Source organism: Halichoeres trimaculatus, unplaced genomic scaffold (genome assembly GCF_033239565.1).
Source record: "Halichoeres trimaculatus isolate MK-OKI-2021-1 unplaced genomic scaffold, fHalTri1.1 fHalTri1_scaffold_12, whole genome shotgun sequence".
NCBI lineage: Eukaryota > Metazoa > Chordata > Actinopteri > Labriformes > Labridae > Halichoeres > Halichoeres trimaculatus.
The window spans coordinates 29,535,484-29,554,348 of record NW_027437190.1 but is presented as its reverse complement, the minus strand read 5'-3'; the positions used below and the strand labels follow the sequence as shown (position 1 = coordinate 29,554,348).

General features: G+C 39.2%; 1 protein-coding gene across 1 annotated transcript; it reads right to left on the bottom strand.

Annotated features, from left to right (window-relative positions):
* Positions 1 to 546: 546 nt before the first annotated feature.
* Positions 547 to 17,571, bottom strand: nek10 (NIMA-related kinase 10). Its single transcript, XM_074684210.1, has 36 exons — positions 17,533 to 17,571; positions 16,670 to 16,715; positions 16,369 to 16,483; positions 16,210 to 16,270; positions 15,961 to 16,085; positions 14,497 to 14,592; positions 14,344 to 14,428; positions 14,218 to 14,259; positions 14,058 to 14,136; positions 13,891 to 13,958; positions 13,652 to 13,731; positions 13,491 to 13,577; positions 13,043 to 13,267; positions 11,998 to 12,137; positions 11,121 to 11,182; positions 10,953 to 11,024; positions 10,804 to 10,868; positions 10,564 to 10,666; positions 8,995 to 9,123; positions 8,755 to 8,892; positions 8,621 to 8,666; positions 8,417 to 8,538; positions 8,218 to 8,320; positions 8,063 to 8,138; positions 7,840 to 7,969; positions 7,626 to 7,696; positions 5,951 to 6,158; positions 5,791 to 5,875; positions 5,635 to 5,709; positions 5,318 to 5,363; positions 5,177 to 5,214; positions 4,979 to 5,079; positions 4,720 to 4,830; positions 3,385 to 3,490; positions 2,504 to 2,547; positions 547 to 2,264 (listed from the first exon to the last, which is right to left on the bottom strand). The coding sequence occupies exons 1-36, from the start codon at positions 17,569 to 17,571 to the stop codon at positions 2,205 to 2,207; spliced, it is 3,279 nt and encodes a 1,092-aa protein (XP_074540311.1). The 3' UTR covers positions 547 to 2,204.
* Between the last annotated feature and the right edge of the window lie 1,294 nt (positions 17,572 to 18,865).

Genomic DNA, 18,865 nt, shown 5'->3' with positions numbered 1-18,865 from the left:
ACTGGATTTTGGTCATGTGTCTTAAATCATCTGAAAGTGCAGACTTGGTTTACCTCTGAGCAGGACATAGGTTCCTTTTTAAGCTCCTCTAACAGATCAGTTGCTCCAATCTTTAATCTACGGCTTGTATTGCCCCCTATGGGTGGAGGGAGAAATTACACTGCAGTTCTGAAAACTTTTTTCAAGCTCAGTGTGTTAGAAGAAGCTAGTTTCAATGCTGCACTGCACAAGCTGGAATCTGTCTTGTTTTTTTAGTAATAAAATTGTCTTATTTCCTCATCTTAAAAGACAAAAAATGGTGTCTTAATTGTTTTCTCATTTCAAGAAACTAGAAAAACTATTTTTTCTTATCCATTCATGAGTTTATTTTGTTGTGCTATTCCAAAGTGAATCATCTAAATGCTCACACACAAAGCACAGCAAAGCAGGAAATATATGCACTCACTTAAAGAATGACAAACAAATATTGTCTATTTACTGTATCAGTTTTTTAATAGATGATCCGACTGATCTTTTTTGGATCAAAGTGCATGAGAAAGTGTCCCCTCTGCTGCCCTCCACATCCCAAAACATCAGTAAGAACACACAAAGAAGAGATGCAGAAAACCTCTTTCACAGGTGGATTATATCACAAATCCAGATGAGTAACTCACAGTGCATGTAGATTTACTTCAAGTACAGCAAAAAGTGTTGAAAATCTAAACATTCAACCCGTTTTTATTTCTTTTTTTCTGTCTGTGAAGCTGCAGCTTGTTGTCAGTGCGGAGATTTGGCTTGAATCCATTGAAAACATGCAGGGATGTGGCGTCCTGCAGGGAGGAGTTTACAGCTGAGTCTGGTCCTGAGAGTTTAAAGTGCTAAAGTCAGACAAACCTGAGAAACACAGAGTTTTACACAGACAGACATGAGGAGCTGAGCTCTGCAGGAAAAACAGCTCTGGGTGTTGTCGGAGGTTGGTTTCCTCATTTTTGTGTTTACATGTATTACACTGCAAAAAAACTGAAATCTTATCAAGTGTTTTTGTCTTATTTTCAGTAGAAAATGTCTTTTTGACTTAATATGAGTCACATTCACCTGATCAGTCCAGAAAATTTTAACATTTTAGAATTACTTGTTACAAGCAAGTCAGGCCTCATTTTGTCTTTATACAACTTGAAGCGAGACATTTTCTGTAATACACAGGTAATATTAGCTCAAATCAAGTATAATAAGAAAACTTTTAATTAAAACAAGACAAAAACACAAGATTTCTTTTTTTTTGCAGTGTAGAGGGACTTATCAGGGACTGAAATGACAGATATAACATCACAAACATAGACAGTGCACAGAGGAACAAATCTTTGGATGGTTGTTTGATCAAGATGGCCATAAATAACTGATCCCATGTCTTAAAGCAGCAATAGCAGCACATCTTTTTACGGTAAAGACACAAATACATAATTACAAGTTATTATGATGATTATAGATGTTGAATGCTTTGAAATTATGTAGACAGATTGTTTTATTTTGAGATGCACAGATTGTGAAAAATCTGTCATACCCATACAGATGTTAAAAACATTTACGTTCATGTTTGTCATCACTTTTTTTTAAATATAATTCTGTATGTCTGTTTTCTGTACCTACTCTTGAAATTTAAACTGAACATTTTCCCAGAGATGGTGTTGTACTTCTTGACTGTCAACATTTTCCTTAATGGTTTACCAGATGAATCTCCAATTATCTCTGCCAGTGCCAAACCAAACAATGACAAATCGATTCATCAGTGCATCTCTGACATTAATGGAGGAGGAAAATCTTCCCATGCTGGAATATTTTTATGTTTTTCCATCTGCTGCTGAATTGAAAGTCCTCTTCTCTCTTGGATCCAACCACAAACATAAAACACAAACAAATGTCACTAAAAGTTCAATATTTGAATTTGGGATAATGATTTTTAACCTTATTCAAAATCAGTGAGTTTTGAAATAGTCACACTTTTGATCTGAGCAAATATGTCAACCTGAGTAACAGAATCCCTTGAATCCCTTTTTAGCCGAGCTTGACATCTTGACTATTTTGCCCTAATTCATTGAATTCTAAATGACTTTTATTATTCATTCTCATCCATATTTGAAGAATTAAAGAAAAGAAAATTATCACAAACAAACTGATGCACAGTGACTGAACTGTAGGTTTCTGTCTGTTGTTTTCCAGCGTAGAGGTCACCTGGAGTCTGACCCCTTGTAGTAGCTGTTCTCCTCCAGCAGCTCCTCGATGATCGCCTGAGAGAGTTGCATGGGGAAAGTATGGGGATAACTTCACAAGATGTTCAGTTCAACCAAAAAAAAAGAAGAAAGAAGGATCCGAAATAATACCAAGCAGAGAAAAATACTACAAGCACTCACCCTTACACATCTGTAAAAGCTTACCTTCAAAGTTTTGGTCTAAGGCTAGGCTAGTGTCAGCTAACAAAACCAGAAAACATACCAAGATATCTCCAAACAGCTTTATATAAACTAACCTGCATCTGCTGATAGGTGACTCCCTCTTTGAGATTCCCATCAACTGCAAGAAAAAATAACTTTATATTCCATTAAAAGTTGAAAATCAATGGATGAATTTGCCCATCAACAACTCTCCAAAAAAAACAAACACTGGTTGTAATTAAAAAGTCACCAAAAAACAGCCATGTGTCTCTAAATCTTGGTGCCAATAAATCTAAACAGCGCCATCTGCTGGATGTTTTCATTCCTGAGCAACACCTACAGTCCTGGCCAAAAGTTTTGAGAATGGCACAAATTTTGGTTTAAACAAAAGTCATTTTTTTTATGAAAGAGAATGACTTTGCAGTTAATTGCAATTCATCTGATTACTCGTCACAATCCGGAGGGGTGGGGGAAAAAATTGATTCACATAAGTGCCAGGATTTTTGGGGTTTAAAGATATTTAAATCAGGATTATCGGTTAAAAAAAAATCAAATCTGTGGACATCATAATTCAACTTTTTTCTCATAGCCTGCTGTTAAAGAAGCAAAATAAAAATCACAAAAAAAAAAACGGAAATATCTAAGAATCGCAATTTCAATTCAATCGGTACCCCAAAAATCATCAAAGAGTAGAATCGGGAGAAAAGCGTATTGTACCAATCCTAACAAAGTGCCTCCATAAGTGTGGAAAAGTGGAACTTTCCTGTTGGGGGAACTCATTTTGAAAGGTTCTGCTGCTTTTTAACATTTCACTTCCTGTTGAAGTCTTGATGCTGAAACACGTAAAAGTGTGTCTTGAGGGTTAACGTGACTATGCTATAAAAATTCTAAAAGTAAAAAAAAAAAACTTGGATTCCAAAGACATCTTCAAACATCTTTGGTCTCTGTTTCTGGAGCTGGTTTGATTATCTCTCACCTGTAGAGGTGACGGTGTACGCATTCTCACTGACATGTTGGGCCAGACGCCACCAGTCTGAACTGATTGAACCAAACTCCATCAGCTCTGGAGAGGCCTGGAGGAGCTACAGTTCAGACAGAAAGAAGACGACTCTCATAAGATGTTTTTTTGACCAGAGGAACTAGGGTATAATTTAGTTACGTCAGAAAACTCATGTTTGAATTGTTTATTTAGTAGTAAAAATACACTTTCACATATGGATTGGCCACTACAGAGTCAAGACCACGGACTGTATATAGAGTGGACAGCGTGGCTCCGTCTTTTATCATTGTACGGTTTTGAAGCCAAAATTCCCCCGTCACAGGCGCAGCTATTGGCAGCAGTTGTGCAGCCAGAGTCTGTGCAGAAGAGACTGTGAGAGAATCTGGGAGAATCTGAGTAGAACCGGGTGACAATGATATATTTCTTTTCTTTCGAGAGTCGTATCACTTCTTCTTTTTACATCTTATAACTAATGAAAACAAAACTTTTCGGAAAAAAAACACTTGAATAGAAGACAGCCAAATGATATCTTCAGATCACCACAATAATGGAACGTGAGAAACATTTCTACGAGATGTATTATTTTTTTTAAGTTTGACCACAACTCATCTGGAATGACTGGAGAGATGGATTTTTTGACCTATACTGCAGCCAACCACCAGGGGGAGCAGTTTTTGTGGTGACCTTACTTCGAGCCAAGCAAGATGACGTCCCTTATTTCTTTTACAGTATATGGTCCAGACCTTAGCCCCATTAAAAATCTTGAGGATGTGCTGGAGAAGGCTTTGCGCAGCGGTCAGACTCTACCATCATCAATGCAAGATCTTGGTGAAAAACTGCAGCATTGCAACATTGCATGCCGCAACCAAAGATAAAGGTAAAAGCTAATCTTATGTTTGGCACCCAGGCTCTGGCCTCATCACTCCTTGCAGATAAGTTTACATAGCAAAATTAAGGAGTGATGAGCTTAACATACTGAGCACAATCCCCCAAAACATAACAGTTTAGGAGCCTGGGGTTGCTGATGTGAAACCCACTCACTGGCACCAGCCGCCATGTGGCCATTGCATTTTTTCACTGATTGCACAATTTATATCTTTTTCTCAGACAAAATCAGACAGTTTTTTTTTGTTCAGTTTGTGATTTTTTTTAAGGATGCTTCTTGTACTTTTAAACGTGATAAATATGCACAAAATACTTAAGAAATTTGTGTAATTTTTTCATAGAAATTAGATTCTTCCTCAAAATAAAGTCAGTCTGACATCATGATGCTGCTTTGTTTATGAGAGTGAGTCTCAAACTAAACCAAACCTTGCTGAGCTCCACCTTCAGGCTGTACGGATCACTCCCATTGTTGAACAGAGACTTTTTAAACCGCTCAATGAGACGTCGTTTGATGTTGTTGTTAGGGGACGGAGGAAGCTGGAAAACAAAAACAGTAAAGGTCAATCTTTCATATCCCAGATAATTATGATGTTTTATCACTCGTTCCATCAGATTACCCAAAGGTTAATGCCCATGCTGTTACAAGTGTTTGTTGTGATATTAAAAGGATGTCCTGTGACTGTACCTGAGTGATGAAGACAATTTTGTGCAGCTGCATGAGGAGCCTCTGAACGGGGTCATCGATCTGTCGCAGCTTCTTCTGAGAGACACAGATTCCCGCTGACACTGAGGGAAGAGCAAACACACACACATAAAATACACAGATATTTATCTAAGTGATGTATCGTAGCTTATTTTCTACAGAGATTTTAATCAGACGAACCTGGTCTGGGTTTTATCTTTGCAGGGGTGTTATCCTCACTGTTATGGTTATGATTGAAAGAAAAGCTCAATAAATGTGATCAGAAATAAACCAGATGCTATAAACACTCCCACACAGATATAAGTGACATTTGTGACTCACCTGGATCCGGTCTGTTCAGGTGTAAAACAGGCCCTGGACTTAAATCCTTAAAACAATCAAACAAATACTCCAAAAGATCAAACTTTGGTGATAAAACAGAAATCAATCAGTCTTTAATAGAACCATCAGCATAATAAGCAGCATCTGTTGGTATTTTGTCACTTTTGGGACACCATAGCTAAGCTGCTGCAGTGTCTTCTTGCTTCCTGTGATTTGAAAGGCACAGTTATTTCAGAAAACCTCCAAGTGGTGCAGTCGAAAAGTCAATCCACCACTTGTGAAAGTGATTAATTTAAGGGAAGGAAACAGCGTCTTACTGTCGTGTTTTTCCGTGAGGGCATCGGTGTGGGTTTTGGTGACACATGATTCATATTCACCATCTGAAGCATCACCTGAAAACACACACGCAAAACCATTTTCAACAAGTTACAGTTTAAAATTTCAAAGTTTTCTCAGTTTTTGTTCAGTCTGACCATGTTCGATTTTCTGCTCGCTGTGGTTCAAACTGCAGGCTGCAGAAAATTGGGAAGTTGTAGTTTCATTCATCAAAGACTGATCCTGGAGGAAAGAGGACGTATTTAAAAACTCATCCACAAAGATAGTCTTCCTGATGAGTTTCAGTTTCTAGAGTACCTGAGCCAGGTCTGAGCAGCAGCAGCTTGTCCTGCTTTTTTGCCTTTCCACAAAGTACTTCTGCGCTCGTTTCCTGTCTCTCTCTGCTCTCCTCTCCAGTGCATTCTGGGAAGTAAAGAGTCCGTCCATCAGCCTCATCATGAGGTCAGAGACCCTGGAGCTGACGGCCACGATGTCTGGACGTTGGTCTGCTTCTGGACTCAAACACCTGATGGGAAATCACATGAGAGAGCAGCAGGAGTAATTCTGACTTGTTATTTACAGTTTTTCTCAGTCGCTTTGGCTCATTTCTCAGAAATTCTTAAAACTACTTGTTCAGTCTTTACATCATTGTGTCACTTGTGCACATCAAAAAAGCAGTTTCTCATTTCATTGAACAAGTTGCAGATGCTTCGGGACATCTATGCAAATTACTCTGAACAATTCTCTGCTTTTTCCTACAGTATCAGTTGTTTTTGTCATGTTGATCAAAATGGATTATCTGGTCTCTGTTGAATAGTCAACATTTAGTCATGAGTTCATTGCACAAGTCTTTACTTGCAAGGACAATAAATGATGATGATGTTGCAAGGCGCCGCCCTGTTATAGCTTTTCTTGTAATTTTTTCACCTCTTCTTCGTCATCTTTTTGGTCATGGACACCAAACTGGTTTTGCCTTCAGTGATATTTTTACTACTTTTTCTCCTGTGTTTGTCTGGAGATCCTACATGTAACCTTCATTGCATTGTTTACATGTGAAATCAGCTGTTAGCAGTCTGTAGCATGTCAATGCTAACTGGTGCAAGGCCTGATGTTTCCCCACAAGGTGAGAAGAAGGAGGTGAGGATGACGTGCTGGTTCTCAGGCGTGGCCTAAGAAGTGACGACATGGACCTGTCCTTTCATCCATCATTATTGGGAACGTAAGATCTATCTCCAATAAGATGGACAAGCTAGCCATGCTAACCCAGCAACAGAGGGAATACCAGAAGGCAGAGTAGCATCATGCTATTCACAGACATGGCTAACAGAGCTAACACTGGATATGAACGCCCCATTGGAAGAACTTCACCTGCTGTGAGCAGACAGGATCCAGGAGACAGAGATGGAGCATGACTGAAGAAGCTCAGTCCTGGACCCTGTGAAGGTGGAGGCTGTCTGAACTGGAGAATGATGGACAAGCTGTCAGCATCTATTTTCTTATGGAGCTTTTTGCACTTTCCATACACTTTCTTACTTTTGTTTTCTTGATTGCTGTGACTCCTCCTAAATTTCACCCCAGGGATTAATAAAGTATTTTCTATTCTATTCTATTCTATTCTATTCTATTCTATTCTATTCTATTCTATTCTATTCTAAAGATTTATGACACTTGTGGACCGTGCTCTCAATCATAAGCTTACAATGGCCCAGGTTTGCAGGCCCAGGTTTGCAGGTAATCCTTGGTGTTTTGCTATTTGTATCGACTGATTGAGAAATGCACTTACTGTTTAGCAAGTGGTGAGGATGATTTGAGAAATGTACCAAAGCAAATGAGAAAAACTATGAAGCAAGAGTCAAAATGCTTAATGTTATCAAAACCAAACTGTGACTTTAATTCAGTAACTTCAAACCAAGGAGATGTTAAGATTTTCAATGCGCCGTCTGTGCTGCAGATGCAAAAACACTTCAATCAAGTCATTTTAGAATACACTCACCATCTGATCATCTCTGTGACTCGCTCTGAAAACACCCCCTCTTTGATTGGCTCGTACTCAGCCGTGACAATCTGAGACAATGAGAGGAAAAGAAAAATAGGAGTCAACAGGGGGAAAACATTAAAAACTCAGTGTGTGTGTGTGTGTGTGTGTGTGTGTGTGTGTGTGTGTGTGTGTGTGTGTGTGTGTGTGTGTGTGTGTGTTATTGTGGAACCTTGCTGGCCAGCGACAGCATGTTGCTGCTGTTGAAAGGAGGCTGTAAAGCTGCCATCTGGTAGAGGATGCAGCCCAAAGCCCACACGTCAGCTTTCTCTCCATACGGCTCGTTCTTCACCACCTCTGGGCTAAAACACACACACACACCAATTAAAAACCCCTCACAGGAGCTTTAAACCTGAAGTGTATCTTATCTGCGAGCTCAGAAATGATTTCCTCACCAGGAGTAAAGTATGGTCCCAACCACTGACGTTAGTTTGCTGTTTTCCTGTTTCTGCTTTGCCAGGCCGAAGTCGGCTACAGGCAAATAAAACCACAGTTAAATTTCACGACAACAGGAAGCAGAGTGAGCGGAAAGCTTTAAATCAACTCTCACTGATGGTGACTTTGTCCTTCTCCCCCAGCATGATGTTGCTCGGTGTGAGGTCTCTGTGGACGATCCTCTTTTCCTTATGAAGGTACCTCAATGCAAGACACATCTGAGACAACATGGAGAGCATCAGTGAGTTGTTTTGTTGCCAGGATGTGATTCAGATGTTTTTATGGTGTTTATTCAGCAGGGTAGACGTTTTTACCTGAATGAAGATATTCCAGACTCTGTCCTCTGTGAACTGCTGCTGCTTCTCCCTCAGAGAGTTGAAGTGTTCGGCCAGTGGCACTCCTTCGATCAGCTCCATCACGATGTACAGCTTCTCACCTGAAATCAGCAGCATGTTTTCATTTCATATCATTCTTTCTTTACAATAATTAAAAAGACATCTCCTTAAGGATTTCCTCACCTTCCTTGAAAGTCTTGTAATATTTAACAATATTTGGATGCGACATCTGGAGAAGAAGAGCCAAGAAACATGTAAATAAGATAAAACATGGAGGGTGATGACTGATTATGATGATTCAAATTGAAACTTTGTGCCTGTTCTTTAATGATTGAAAGCTCAGAGATGATTTTCTCCACGTTGCTGTCCCTGGATTTCTTGTCTTTGCCGAAGGCCGGGTTGCGAAGATTCACCTCCTTCAGAGCTAGCAGGTTCTGACCGCTCTGCTTTCTGACCTGTCGTCCAAGCAAATCCAGTGAGTGTGAACCACCTGATACACTTTTGCATGAGATTTGAGAAATTAAAATAGATATGATTGTTAGTTTTAAGGGTCGTACCTTATAGACACTCCCAAAGGCCCCGGTGCCCAGGTGGTCCAGGATGGAGTAACCATTAATAACTCTAAGGGGAGGTCGGTTCTGGTCCACAGCCTCAATGCTCTCTTGCAGACTATCCAACTCTTCCTCCTGGGTATAAAAAAAAAAAAAATAAAAATCATTTTCACCCTCTTAATGAACATATTTCCAAAGATGCAATTCAAACAAAATTCCTACCATAAGTTGGTATTAACTCAAATAATCCACACATGAAAAGAAATTACAACGTTCAGGTCCATAAATAATGATTATGTGGAATTAAGTACAATAACACAGGTAAAAAGTATTGAACACGCTAACTGAGACTCCTCTAATACTTAGTGGAGAAGCCTTTGTTTGCAATGACAGCTTCCAGAAGCTTCTTGTATGTTTTAACTAATGGCCCACACTGCTCAGGTGTGATTTTGGCCCATTCTAACAGATTGAGTTTCTTTTTTTTGAAACCATTTGAGAGTCAACTTTGCTGTGTGCTTTGGATCGTTGGATCGTTGGATCGTTGAGCCATGTCTCATCTTCATCATCCTGGTGGATGGCAGCAGATTCATATCAAGAATTTCCCCATACATGGCTCCATTCATTGCTCCGTCAATTATATGAAGTTTGCCAACACCATGAGATGAGAAACAACCCCATGCCATGATGCTTCCACCTCCAAACTTCACTGTTGGAGTAGTGTTTTTTGGGTGATGTGCAGAGCCATTTCTCCTCCAAACATGGTCTGTAGTATGACAGTCGAAAAGTTCAATTTTGGTCTCATCTGACCAGACAACATTCTCCCAGTATTCTACAGGCTTGTCAAGATGCTGTTTAGCAAGCTTTAAACCAGCTTCAACATGACTTTTCTTGAGGAATGGAGTCTTACAGGCTGAGCGTCCATAGAGGCCATGACGGTGGAGTGCATTGCTTATTGTTTTCTCTGTAACAATTGTACCTGCTGCCTCCAAGTCTTTCTGGAGCACTTTCAGGGTGGTCCTTGACTCGTTGAGTACTCTTCTGACTATCTTTCTGTCTCCCTGGTCAGAAATCTTGCAAGGAGCTCCTGTGCGTGGCCTGTTGATGGTAAGGTGGTGCTTCTTCCACTTGTGAATAATGGTCCCAACGGTGCTGACTGGAATATTCAGGTGCTTTGATATAAGTCTGTAACCAGTTCCATTCTGATGCTGAGCAACAATCAGGTTGCAAATGTCTCCAGTAATAGTTACTGACAGATTTCAGGTGGTATGGTTCATTTCCTTGCCAAAGTATACAGCCTTTCCATGGTGTGTTCAATACTTTTGTCCTGTGTTATCATACTTAATTCCACATGATCATTATTGATAGACTTGGATGTCATGATTTCTTTTCATGTGTGGATTATTTGAGTTAATAACAATGTCTGGTAGAAATTTTGTTTAAATTGCAGCTTTGAAAATAAATGTAATGAGAAAAAAGTTGATGCTTTCAATACTTATTTTCCCCACTGTATTTCTTTGAATCTAACACCCAATAAGCAGATAAACAAACAGATCTATTTATAAACCTCTCTCTTACAGCACAGAGTGAAACTTTGGTTTGCAGCCCCTCATAAGCCGCGAGTTCCCGAACATAATGTCCAACATCAATAAACATCTCGAAGAGGTCTGTGGGAAAGAGTCTGAAGGGAGGACAGATTACATAACGGCATTAAGAGAACATTTAGAGACATATTTCCCAAAACAGACATCCAGAAGCAGCAAAACAGAAACAGGTTATGCATGACAAAGTTATAAATCTTTTCTTTCTGAGCGTTACCTCTTGAATAAATGTCTATTCCTCTCCACGCTGAACAGAAACCTGAGGGCCCGAAAAGCGTAACACTACATACGCAAACAAATAAGCAAATGAGTTAGCTTCCACTGGTTTTAACAGCTCCATTTAGACATTATAATATTAGAAACTACCTGTAGAGATGTGGCCTTTGGTCCTGAGTTTTGCTGCAGAATCAGCTTTGCAATTATGAACACCCCGTTTTCCTGAGATAGGCACAGACCACATGTGTGAAAATGTTTCATATTTATCCTTAAACGTGGAGTTTGCACTCAGACTTTCCAGTGAGGACTCTCTTTTACCAGTACGATGTGGTGAGCAGATGTGTCATCCAGACTGAGCTCAGTCAAAACTGTGCAGCAGGCTGGAAAAGAGATTAAAGGAGACACGTATTAATTTAGGATCTCTTTCATGCAATCTGATCGTCTCAGACAGAGATTAATGAGACATATCTGTGGATATCAACAAAACACTCCCTGAAATACAAGAAGGGTTGAGACAAGGAACTCTGACATTTCAACACCATTGGCTGTAGAAGTTTATCTAATGATACTTGTTTAAACACTGCGACAGAAACTTTTCCACATAGTTTAGTTTATTTACTGCAGCTTGAAACATTAAGAAACAGAAAACTCACAAGCATTTCCTCCAGAGTAGGAACGCAAGAGAGCTGAGTCTCAGAGGTCTGAGCTCTCACTACAGGAACAAATTGTTTACATTCTCAGCCACTGATAAGACTCCTCTGGGGTGAGAATTTACAGTGAGGATTTTCTATCCTTCTTTAATTGTCAACAAACTTTAAGTTCCCTGCAGGATTTAAAACTTCTGAGAAAACAGAATATTTTCTGTGCTGGGTATGATAAGTTGTACAGTTCCTGTAGGGCTGAATAATGAATGAATTGACTGCAGTTCCTCAAGTGTCCACTGGAGGCAGACTATGAACAGAATTCTCATTATGTGGCATGTTAAAGCACATTTAACACCTTCATTTAACATTTTACTGCCACAACTGGCTCCAACAGTTACCTGATTTTTTTTCTTTATGTGTGACACAATCTGTTTTGTCTGTATCAAAGCGGAGCATGTGGGTCCAAAAATTTGGCTTCAGAACATAGTTTCTGAAACTGATGGTTAACATCACAAACTATATCCATATTTTATTTTGTCTTTGCTCCTGACCTGACTGCAGGGCCATGATGTTATCTGCCTCCTCCTGCAGGCTCAGCTCCTCTCTGACGTGCTCTCTCTGGATGCAGCTGGCTGCGTTAGCACTGGACAGCGCCACGATGGATGGACGGTCAGAGACGTACTGCCTGTCGCTGCAGGAGATATTTTACACATCACCTTATTTGATAGTGTAAATTCTATGCATGTTTGATCACTTACATCTAAATTCAAAACCACAAACTGTTTTTCTCATATTCATGTGTAATGCTTTTGGGGTCAATATGAATATGCAAAGAGGGAAAACATGACAAACATAGAAAAGAAGCTATTTTACATCCTAGTCCTTACAGATAGTGTGTTTTGTTGTGCAAAGAAGTAGAAATTTTACCTTGTCTTACTTTAAAAAAAATGAAATAAACCATGTGACTCAGTGTAGTACACCAGATGTCAGTGTTTTAGCTTGGTTGTTTAAACAGTTGTTTCCTGGAACGTGATTTTAATCCATTATTATGTGTTTTATTGACTGTGCTTTGTTTCTTTGTGCTTCCTATCTGTAACTTTTTGTATTTGCTGCTGCCTGTCTTGGCCAGATCTCCTTTGAAAAAGAGGTTTTTAATCAAAGTGGGACCAACCTGGTTAAATAAAATAAAATAAAATAAAATAAAATAAAATAAAATAAAATAAAATAAAATAAAATAAAATAAAATAGAATAAAATAAAATAAAATAAAAATAAAATTAAATAAATAAACAAACAAACAAATAAATAAATAAATAAATAAATAATAATAGAATATTTAAATGATAAAAAAATATATAAATAAATTTCAGGACACACAGAAAATGAAGAATGGAAAAAACTGTGCTGTGGTACGCCAAGACTCTTGCTCTTATAACTACCATCATGCAACTTAAAGCATATTCCTCAAATCTTTATAACCCATTAAACATCCTTTAAATGTATAAATACTCTGTGATGATTTTATGAGCAATATTCACACACAGTAAAGAACCTAGTTGACAAAATTGTACATCATTGAATTTGGTGAACCATGAACCTGCTGAGCAAACGGAGAAGCTGCTGCACCCCGCCCCAGCTCCTGATCTCTGTCCTGGTATCAGGATCCTCACAGAGCTGGACCAGGACCCAGGCGACACTCCACAGCAGCGTCAGGTGCTGACAGTGCAGCAGGCTCAGCAGCACGGGCAGACCCTCCAGCTCCCTCACCTGGTCCCTCACCTGCTTCACCGTGGACAAGAGCCGCAGGAGCTCTGCACCCATTCTGGAAGAAACCATCACAGTCAGGTTGTTTGTGTGATTGCTGCTAGTTTCATCACTTTAAATCAAATAATCCTTTCTTGGCTGCATTTGAAGTTTCCTAAGGGTCATAAACTTAACTGTTTGTGCACTTTTGGATAAGAGGATTGGATTTGTTTGTCTATTTGTTGTATATTTTTAGCTCCAGTTTGAACAAGATATATCAGACAAACACGTTAGCAGCTCACCTCTTTGACAGCAGATCATATTCCTGCAGTATGACGAGCAGGTTCTCCACGATCGGGAGCCTACCAATCTCTTCTTTGCAGTCAGGGCTGCAGAACAAAAATATTGCATCATTGCAACAGACGAAATATGAATTTATTAAATGCATAACGTGTCTTCCTACCTCTCAGCCAGAGCGGTGAGGGCCAGCAGGGCTCCCTGAAGCACAGAGCTGTCTGAGGTGGAGAGAAGCTTCACCAGGGTCTACGAATCATTCAATTCATTAGAGAACAAAACAGTCATTTACTATCATTACTCTCCAAGAATTACACTGTACAACTTCAGTGTGAGGGAAATACCAAACGCCTTCATTCATTTCTCAGCTCATAATCACAGACAGCATTAACAGGACTCATCACTCACCCTGTGAGCGCCGCTCTGGATGATACAGACTCTTTGATTCTCAGCGGCAGACAGCTTCTGAAACATGCCTGCAGATCAAACAGCAAAAGATGAGAGCAGAAACAGTCCTTCCCTCTGCAGCGCCTCGTGCTATCAGCGTCTCTTTGGTTTACCCACAGGTTACTCACATGTCATTGTGACCAGCTTCTGCACTGCAAACGCCTGCTCACCACATGATGTGTACAGAACAGCAACAGACTCCATATACTGAGGAGAAATAGAGCAGCAGTTAAGATATGAGATTTATGTGTGGAAGCCTGCAGAGGCATGTGAAGGAAAAACTTTTACCCTTGCAAGTGAAGTGATGCCTTGGAGCTGATGGAGGATTTTCTAAAGAAAGTATGAAAAGAGGAATGTTTTCACAGAAAGAACATATTTTAAAAAATTACATAAAAAACACTTGTTTTGTTGTACCTGATGCTGGGGATCTCTTATCAGTAATCTCAGGCATATCAAAACTCTAAGGACAGACTCCGGTGCTGCATGGTCCATCCATTCACTATAAAATAGGTTAATAATGTGAGCTGTGTTATTAAGATACTGTACAGTGATGTTAAGTTGTTTTACCTGCACAGTCGGTTCTGGATCAAACACACAAGGATGTCAGAGAAGAGTGTATGTAGAGGGTGACTGCTGAAACATCTTTGGTCTCTGTACGTGATACTGAAAAATAATCATCCTTTATCAAAACAGGCTTAAAATGAAAAGTTCACAAATAACTTTTAACAACCTCCAAATCATCACCCTACTAAAAAATGGCCTGAGTTGTTTTTGACAAAAATGAGTTTCTGGCTGAAATCATCTCTTGATCATGCTAGCTATCTCTGGTAAAATCACTTAAATCTTTAAATTAAAAGATCATGCTCTTTAACCACCCAATAGAACAATGGCTTATGTCAAGAGAGTGACTTAGGCCTTTTTATTTCTAGCCTAAGTCCAAATTTTGAATTATTTAGGGTAAAATGTGTGACTTGGGCAATTTAACAAGCTTTCAAAAGGAAACAGAAACTTAAGCGCAGAAGAAGCTGTAAACATGATTCTTGAATCAGCTTCTATCGGTGAGTGTTTATGTTCACTATCAAAAAGGCTAGGGTATAATGTTGTGTAGTAGTTAAGTCTAAATTTTACAATTTATAGTTAAAAAACAAATTTTGCTACTTCTAGCTCGCTAGCTAGCTGTTCCTGGCCAGCCCACTTATTTCTGTAACCAAACATAAATGAACAAAAGGCAATAATACCCTAAGTTTTAAAATTAAAGACGTGTTTTTGCTTTTTGCTACTCAGTGTATGGTTGATCTGACAATTTTGGTTGGAGTTATTTGCGTTTTGAGTTTGTTTGGTGGAATTAAAGGACAGTAAATGGTCAGGGTTCAAAATCTTGTCAAAGCTGGATGTTGGAAATGGGTTAAGTTCAATAAAAAACAGCAAAGAAAACCTGGAGAAGTGAGGAAAGGCACTGCTTCTTCACCAATTTGATTTACCTGACATTCGTTTAATTTAACTCAGGGTAATTCCGGTTTGGAGTTTGCTTCATGGAATGAAAGGGCAGTTTAAGCCAGGTTTAAAGTTGCCTAAGTCACTTTATTCTTTGATGTTACACGATTAACACACGATGTTCTCTGCATGTCAACAGTCATCCACTGTGAAGGCCTTTTTGATTGACATGATTAATAAATATCATACGCTCTATATTCGTTAAAGTTTTTTGTGTTTTCTCAAAAACTTGAAAAAACTTTACCAAACAGGGTGATGAAATAAGTCTCATAATTTTTCAATAAGTTTAACATTTTTACTCAGGTTGCATCATGGCCTTGGGAGAAGCTCATATTTCTATCTTCTGCCTTTTATTCCTGTGCAATCATGCTCTGCTGTCTGGAAATGTGTCAAAAACATAATTCCTCATTTATATCAAGATAGAAACAAAGTCCTGCTGTCTCAAATTTAATTGAATTTTTTGTTGTGTTTTGTCATCCCAATAATTCAAAGTTTCAGCTGAAATGGATAAAAGTTGCACAGTTTAGAAATTAGAACCTGAATTTCTCCAGCTCTGCAGCTTCACTCTTTATATCGCCCCCACTCTTCAGTCTGTTGTTGTCTTTTGGAGAGTGCGGGCCTTGAGATCTGCTGCGTGCTTTGCTGTGACTCAGCGCTGCCACCTGCAACACAGAGAATCTCATACCACAATATCTACACAAGCCTGAAGAAATATGAGCTGGTCTGTATCGTTATCAAAATGTCTAGACGCAGTCCTTCAGTGTGGCGTCATTTGTTGTCTTTCACCTCTTGTCTGGAGCTGCTTTTGGCAAGCAGGGACTGCAGCCTTCTGAGATCATGAGATTCCCTGAAAAACATCCTTATCAGGTGATTTGTTATTGGGGAAATATCATATTAACTGTTATTGTTTAACAGACTGATGTGAGGAGGGATGATCTAGCTTACTTGCTTAAGGTTCCTCTGGGTTTCAGGGTTATTTTTTCTCCTTGTCTTACTTTTCTAACAGGATTGGACATTTTCAGCAGTCCCCATTTGTTTCCATGAGTAACCAGTGGTTCATCTGCAGACATGTTTAGCTCAAAGTTACATTTTAAAATACAACACATGGGGAATTGCTTGTTTCTGAGCTACATTATCAATGTTAGTCTTAAAAAGGTCTCTTACCCTTCCTCCAACATTACAATCAAGAAAAAGAGAGTTAAACTGGCTTGTCAAATACGACATTTGCTTATTAAAACATCCTTACCCTGAGATATAGCCGTTAAAGTCCCAGTTTCCTTCCTGAAACACCCCTTACAATAGCAAATAAGAAAAGACAATGCAAGCCCCGCTGCCTTTTTAGCCAATCCAAGTCATTAGTGCTGAGGGGTGTTTGTTCTCATGGCAACAACAGACGCTTCTCTCGTTTCCTCTGCACAGGTATTTAGTTGCTGGAATGTCGTTTAGCACGTTAGCCCTCACACAAAACCCACCAAAACTCAAAACAGACGATGGAAATTGAATGTTAGTTAACAAAAAGGAAAATTAATTGGTTTGAAATCAAGAAACTAAGACATTTGGAGTAAAACGTGGATTTCATTAACTAAGTGCAGTATTTCCCCCCCTTTGTTGTCGCCTAACCTTTGTAATGGAAGAGAAACCTATGCATAAAATAAATGCGACTGCTTTTAAGAGTGCAACAACTGTTATAAATAGGTATTTAAAAAATCGTGAATAATTAAAAAATAATATCTGTATTACAAAGGTGAAAATCACATATAGTAGACGAAGAGTTGGGCTCATAAAATATACGTATGAAACAGTTCAAATCGTGACGGTTAAGTATCAGAATAGATAAAGAATGGGAAATACTTGAACTGACGTTTTCAATAATAAATAGATAAAATTAATATTTAAAAACTAAATTTTTGATTTCTTATCAGAAAATAATTTTGCTAGTTATTCGTTTTCCTTTAAAGTAATTTAACTGTTCAAAAAAGTGTCCCGGTCAGAAAGCTGGAGGCTTACTTATCGCGAGAACATTTCCACTCTGAAAAGATTTACAACTTCTCGCGAGATTAGAGTGTTCCTCCCTCTTTGATTCACGTAGGATTTGCGTCAGTCTCTTGCCGTAGAGCCGTTGGGTTGGGTAGGCTGTACGTGCCTCATTGTGCGTAGCTCGAGCAAAAGTAGTGAGAAGGGGAATGTCGGCTTGTGAATGATCGGTTTTTGAGGCGGCAGGGAGCGTCAACGTTATGGGTGAGACTGCTGCACTCAGATACTGTCACGACTTATTTAAAGAGCGGTGTTGTAAAATCTAACCGTGATGATTTTAATTGGATTGGGTTCGCTATTTGAGCAGCCCGATATTTAGCTTCTGCAGTTGTCTGAGCAACCAACGCCCAGTCGTCCGCCTCCAGTTGGATGGGTAGCTAGCTGGCTAGTTGTTAGCATTGGCTTCGGCAGCATAACCTAACGGGAGAGTCATTTCCTGCCTTGGGTCTTAAGAAAAGTATTTCTGTAAACGTTTCTGTGTGTACTATTAACTAAATTCTCAAACTGTGTTAACACTCCTGTCATGTCGACAACTAAGCAATTTGACTAACTAGCTTACTTAGTGTCTAACACTGGATTAAACGGCTCACTTTGAAGCCAGTTGGAACAGCAGGGAAACAAGTATTATTTGCATTTGAGCTTTGTATTTAGTAGTTTGACTCTAGAGACAACATTCTCATATGGTGCAGAGTATCGTCACTGATGCTTACATTGCATGTGCCCATGAAAACCTGGTTAAAATGCTGCTCCAAACATGGAGTGCGACCACTTTTAGTCCTTTGTGTGCCAGAGAGATGGGGGCTGCATTCGTGCGTGATCAATAATTTGATTAAATTGCCATGGCTTGGGCATCTAGGTTAGGCAGTCAGTGACAAACAAGTCAGATGTGTCACGGTTAGGTATAAGGAGGTTACTAGGCTGCCGTTTAATCTGGATTAAAGTGGATCTAGTACCTTTCAGGTCTGAGGAGTCTGAGGCCAGTGATCTTAAAAAAAAAGTCTAAATGTACAGCCTACTGTTTACCTTACACTTGACATCCACCTCTGTTCTGATCAGAATAGACTTTTTAAATCATCAGAACAAGTAAGATGAAGCTACGTCCTCAAATTGCTGCAACTTCCTTTAGCAGACCTGCCAGACATTGTCTGACAGGAAACAGACAGCTGTCACACAGATGACACATCATACATTTGTATGAAGAAAGGAACATCAAAATATTAGTGCACTTTTTTCATCTGTTAATCTGCAAAATGCATCATGTTAAAATCCACAACCTAAATCAGTATGATTCTGCTGAGATTAAACTGTAAGAAAATCAGCATATTAAGTCACAGAGTCACACCGGAGACATGTGGGCAGTTGTTTGTAGGCAGAAGATGCTCTGGCATAAGTGCCAGAAATGTTCTCC

Coding starts and splice junctions, on each gene's coding strand:
- nek10 (XM_074684210.1), bottom strand. CDS start 17,571: ATGAGGCACGTACAGCCTACCCAACCCAACGGCTCTACG. Junction 8,321..8,416: donor TCTGGAATATCTTCATTCAG/GTAAAAACGTCT, acceptor ATGTTGTCTCAG/ATGTGTCTTGCATTGAGGTA. Junction 3,491..4,719: donor TGAAGGTGGAGCTCAGCAAG/GTTTGGTTTAGT, acceptor TCTGAACTGTAG/CTCCTCCAGGCCTCTCCAGA.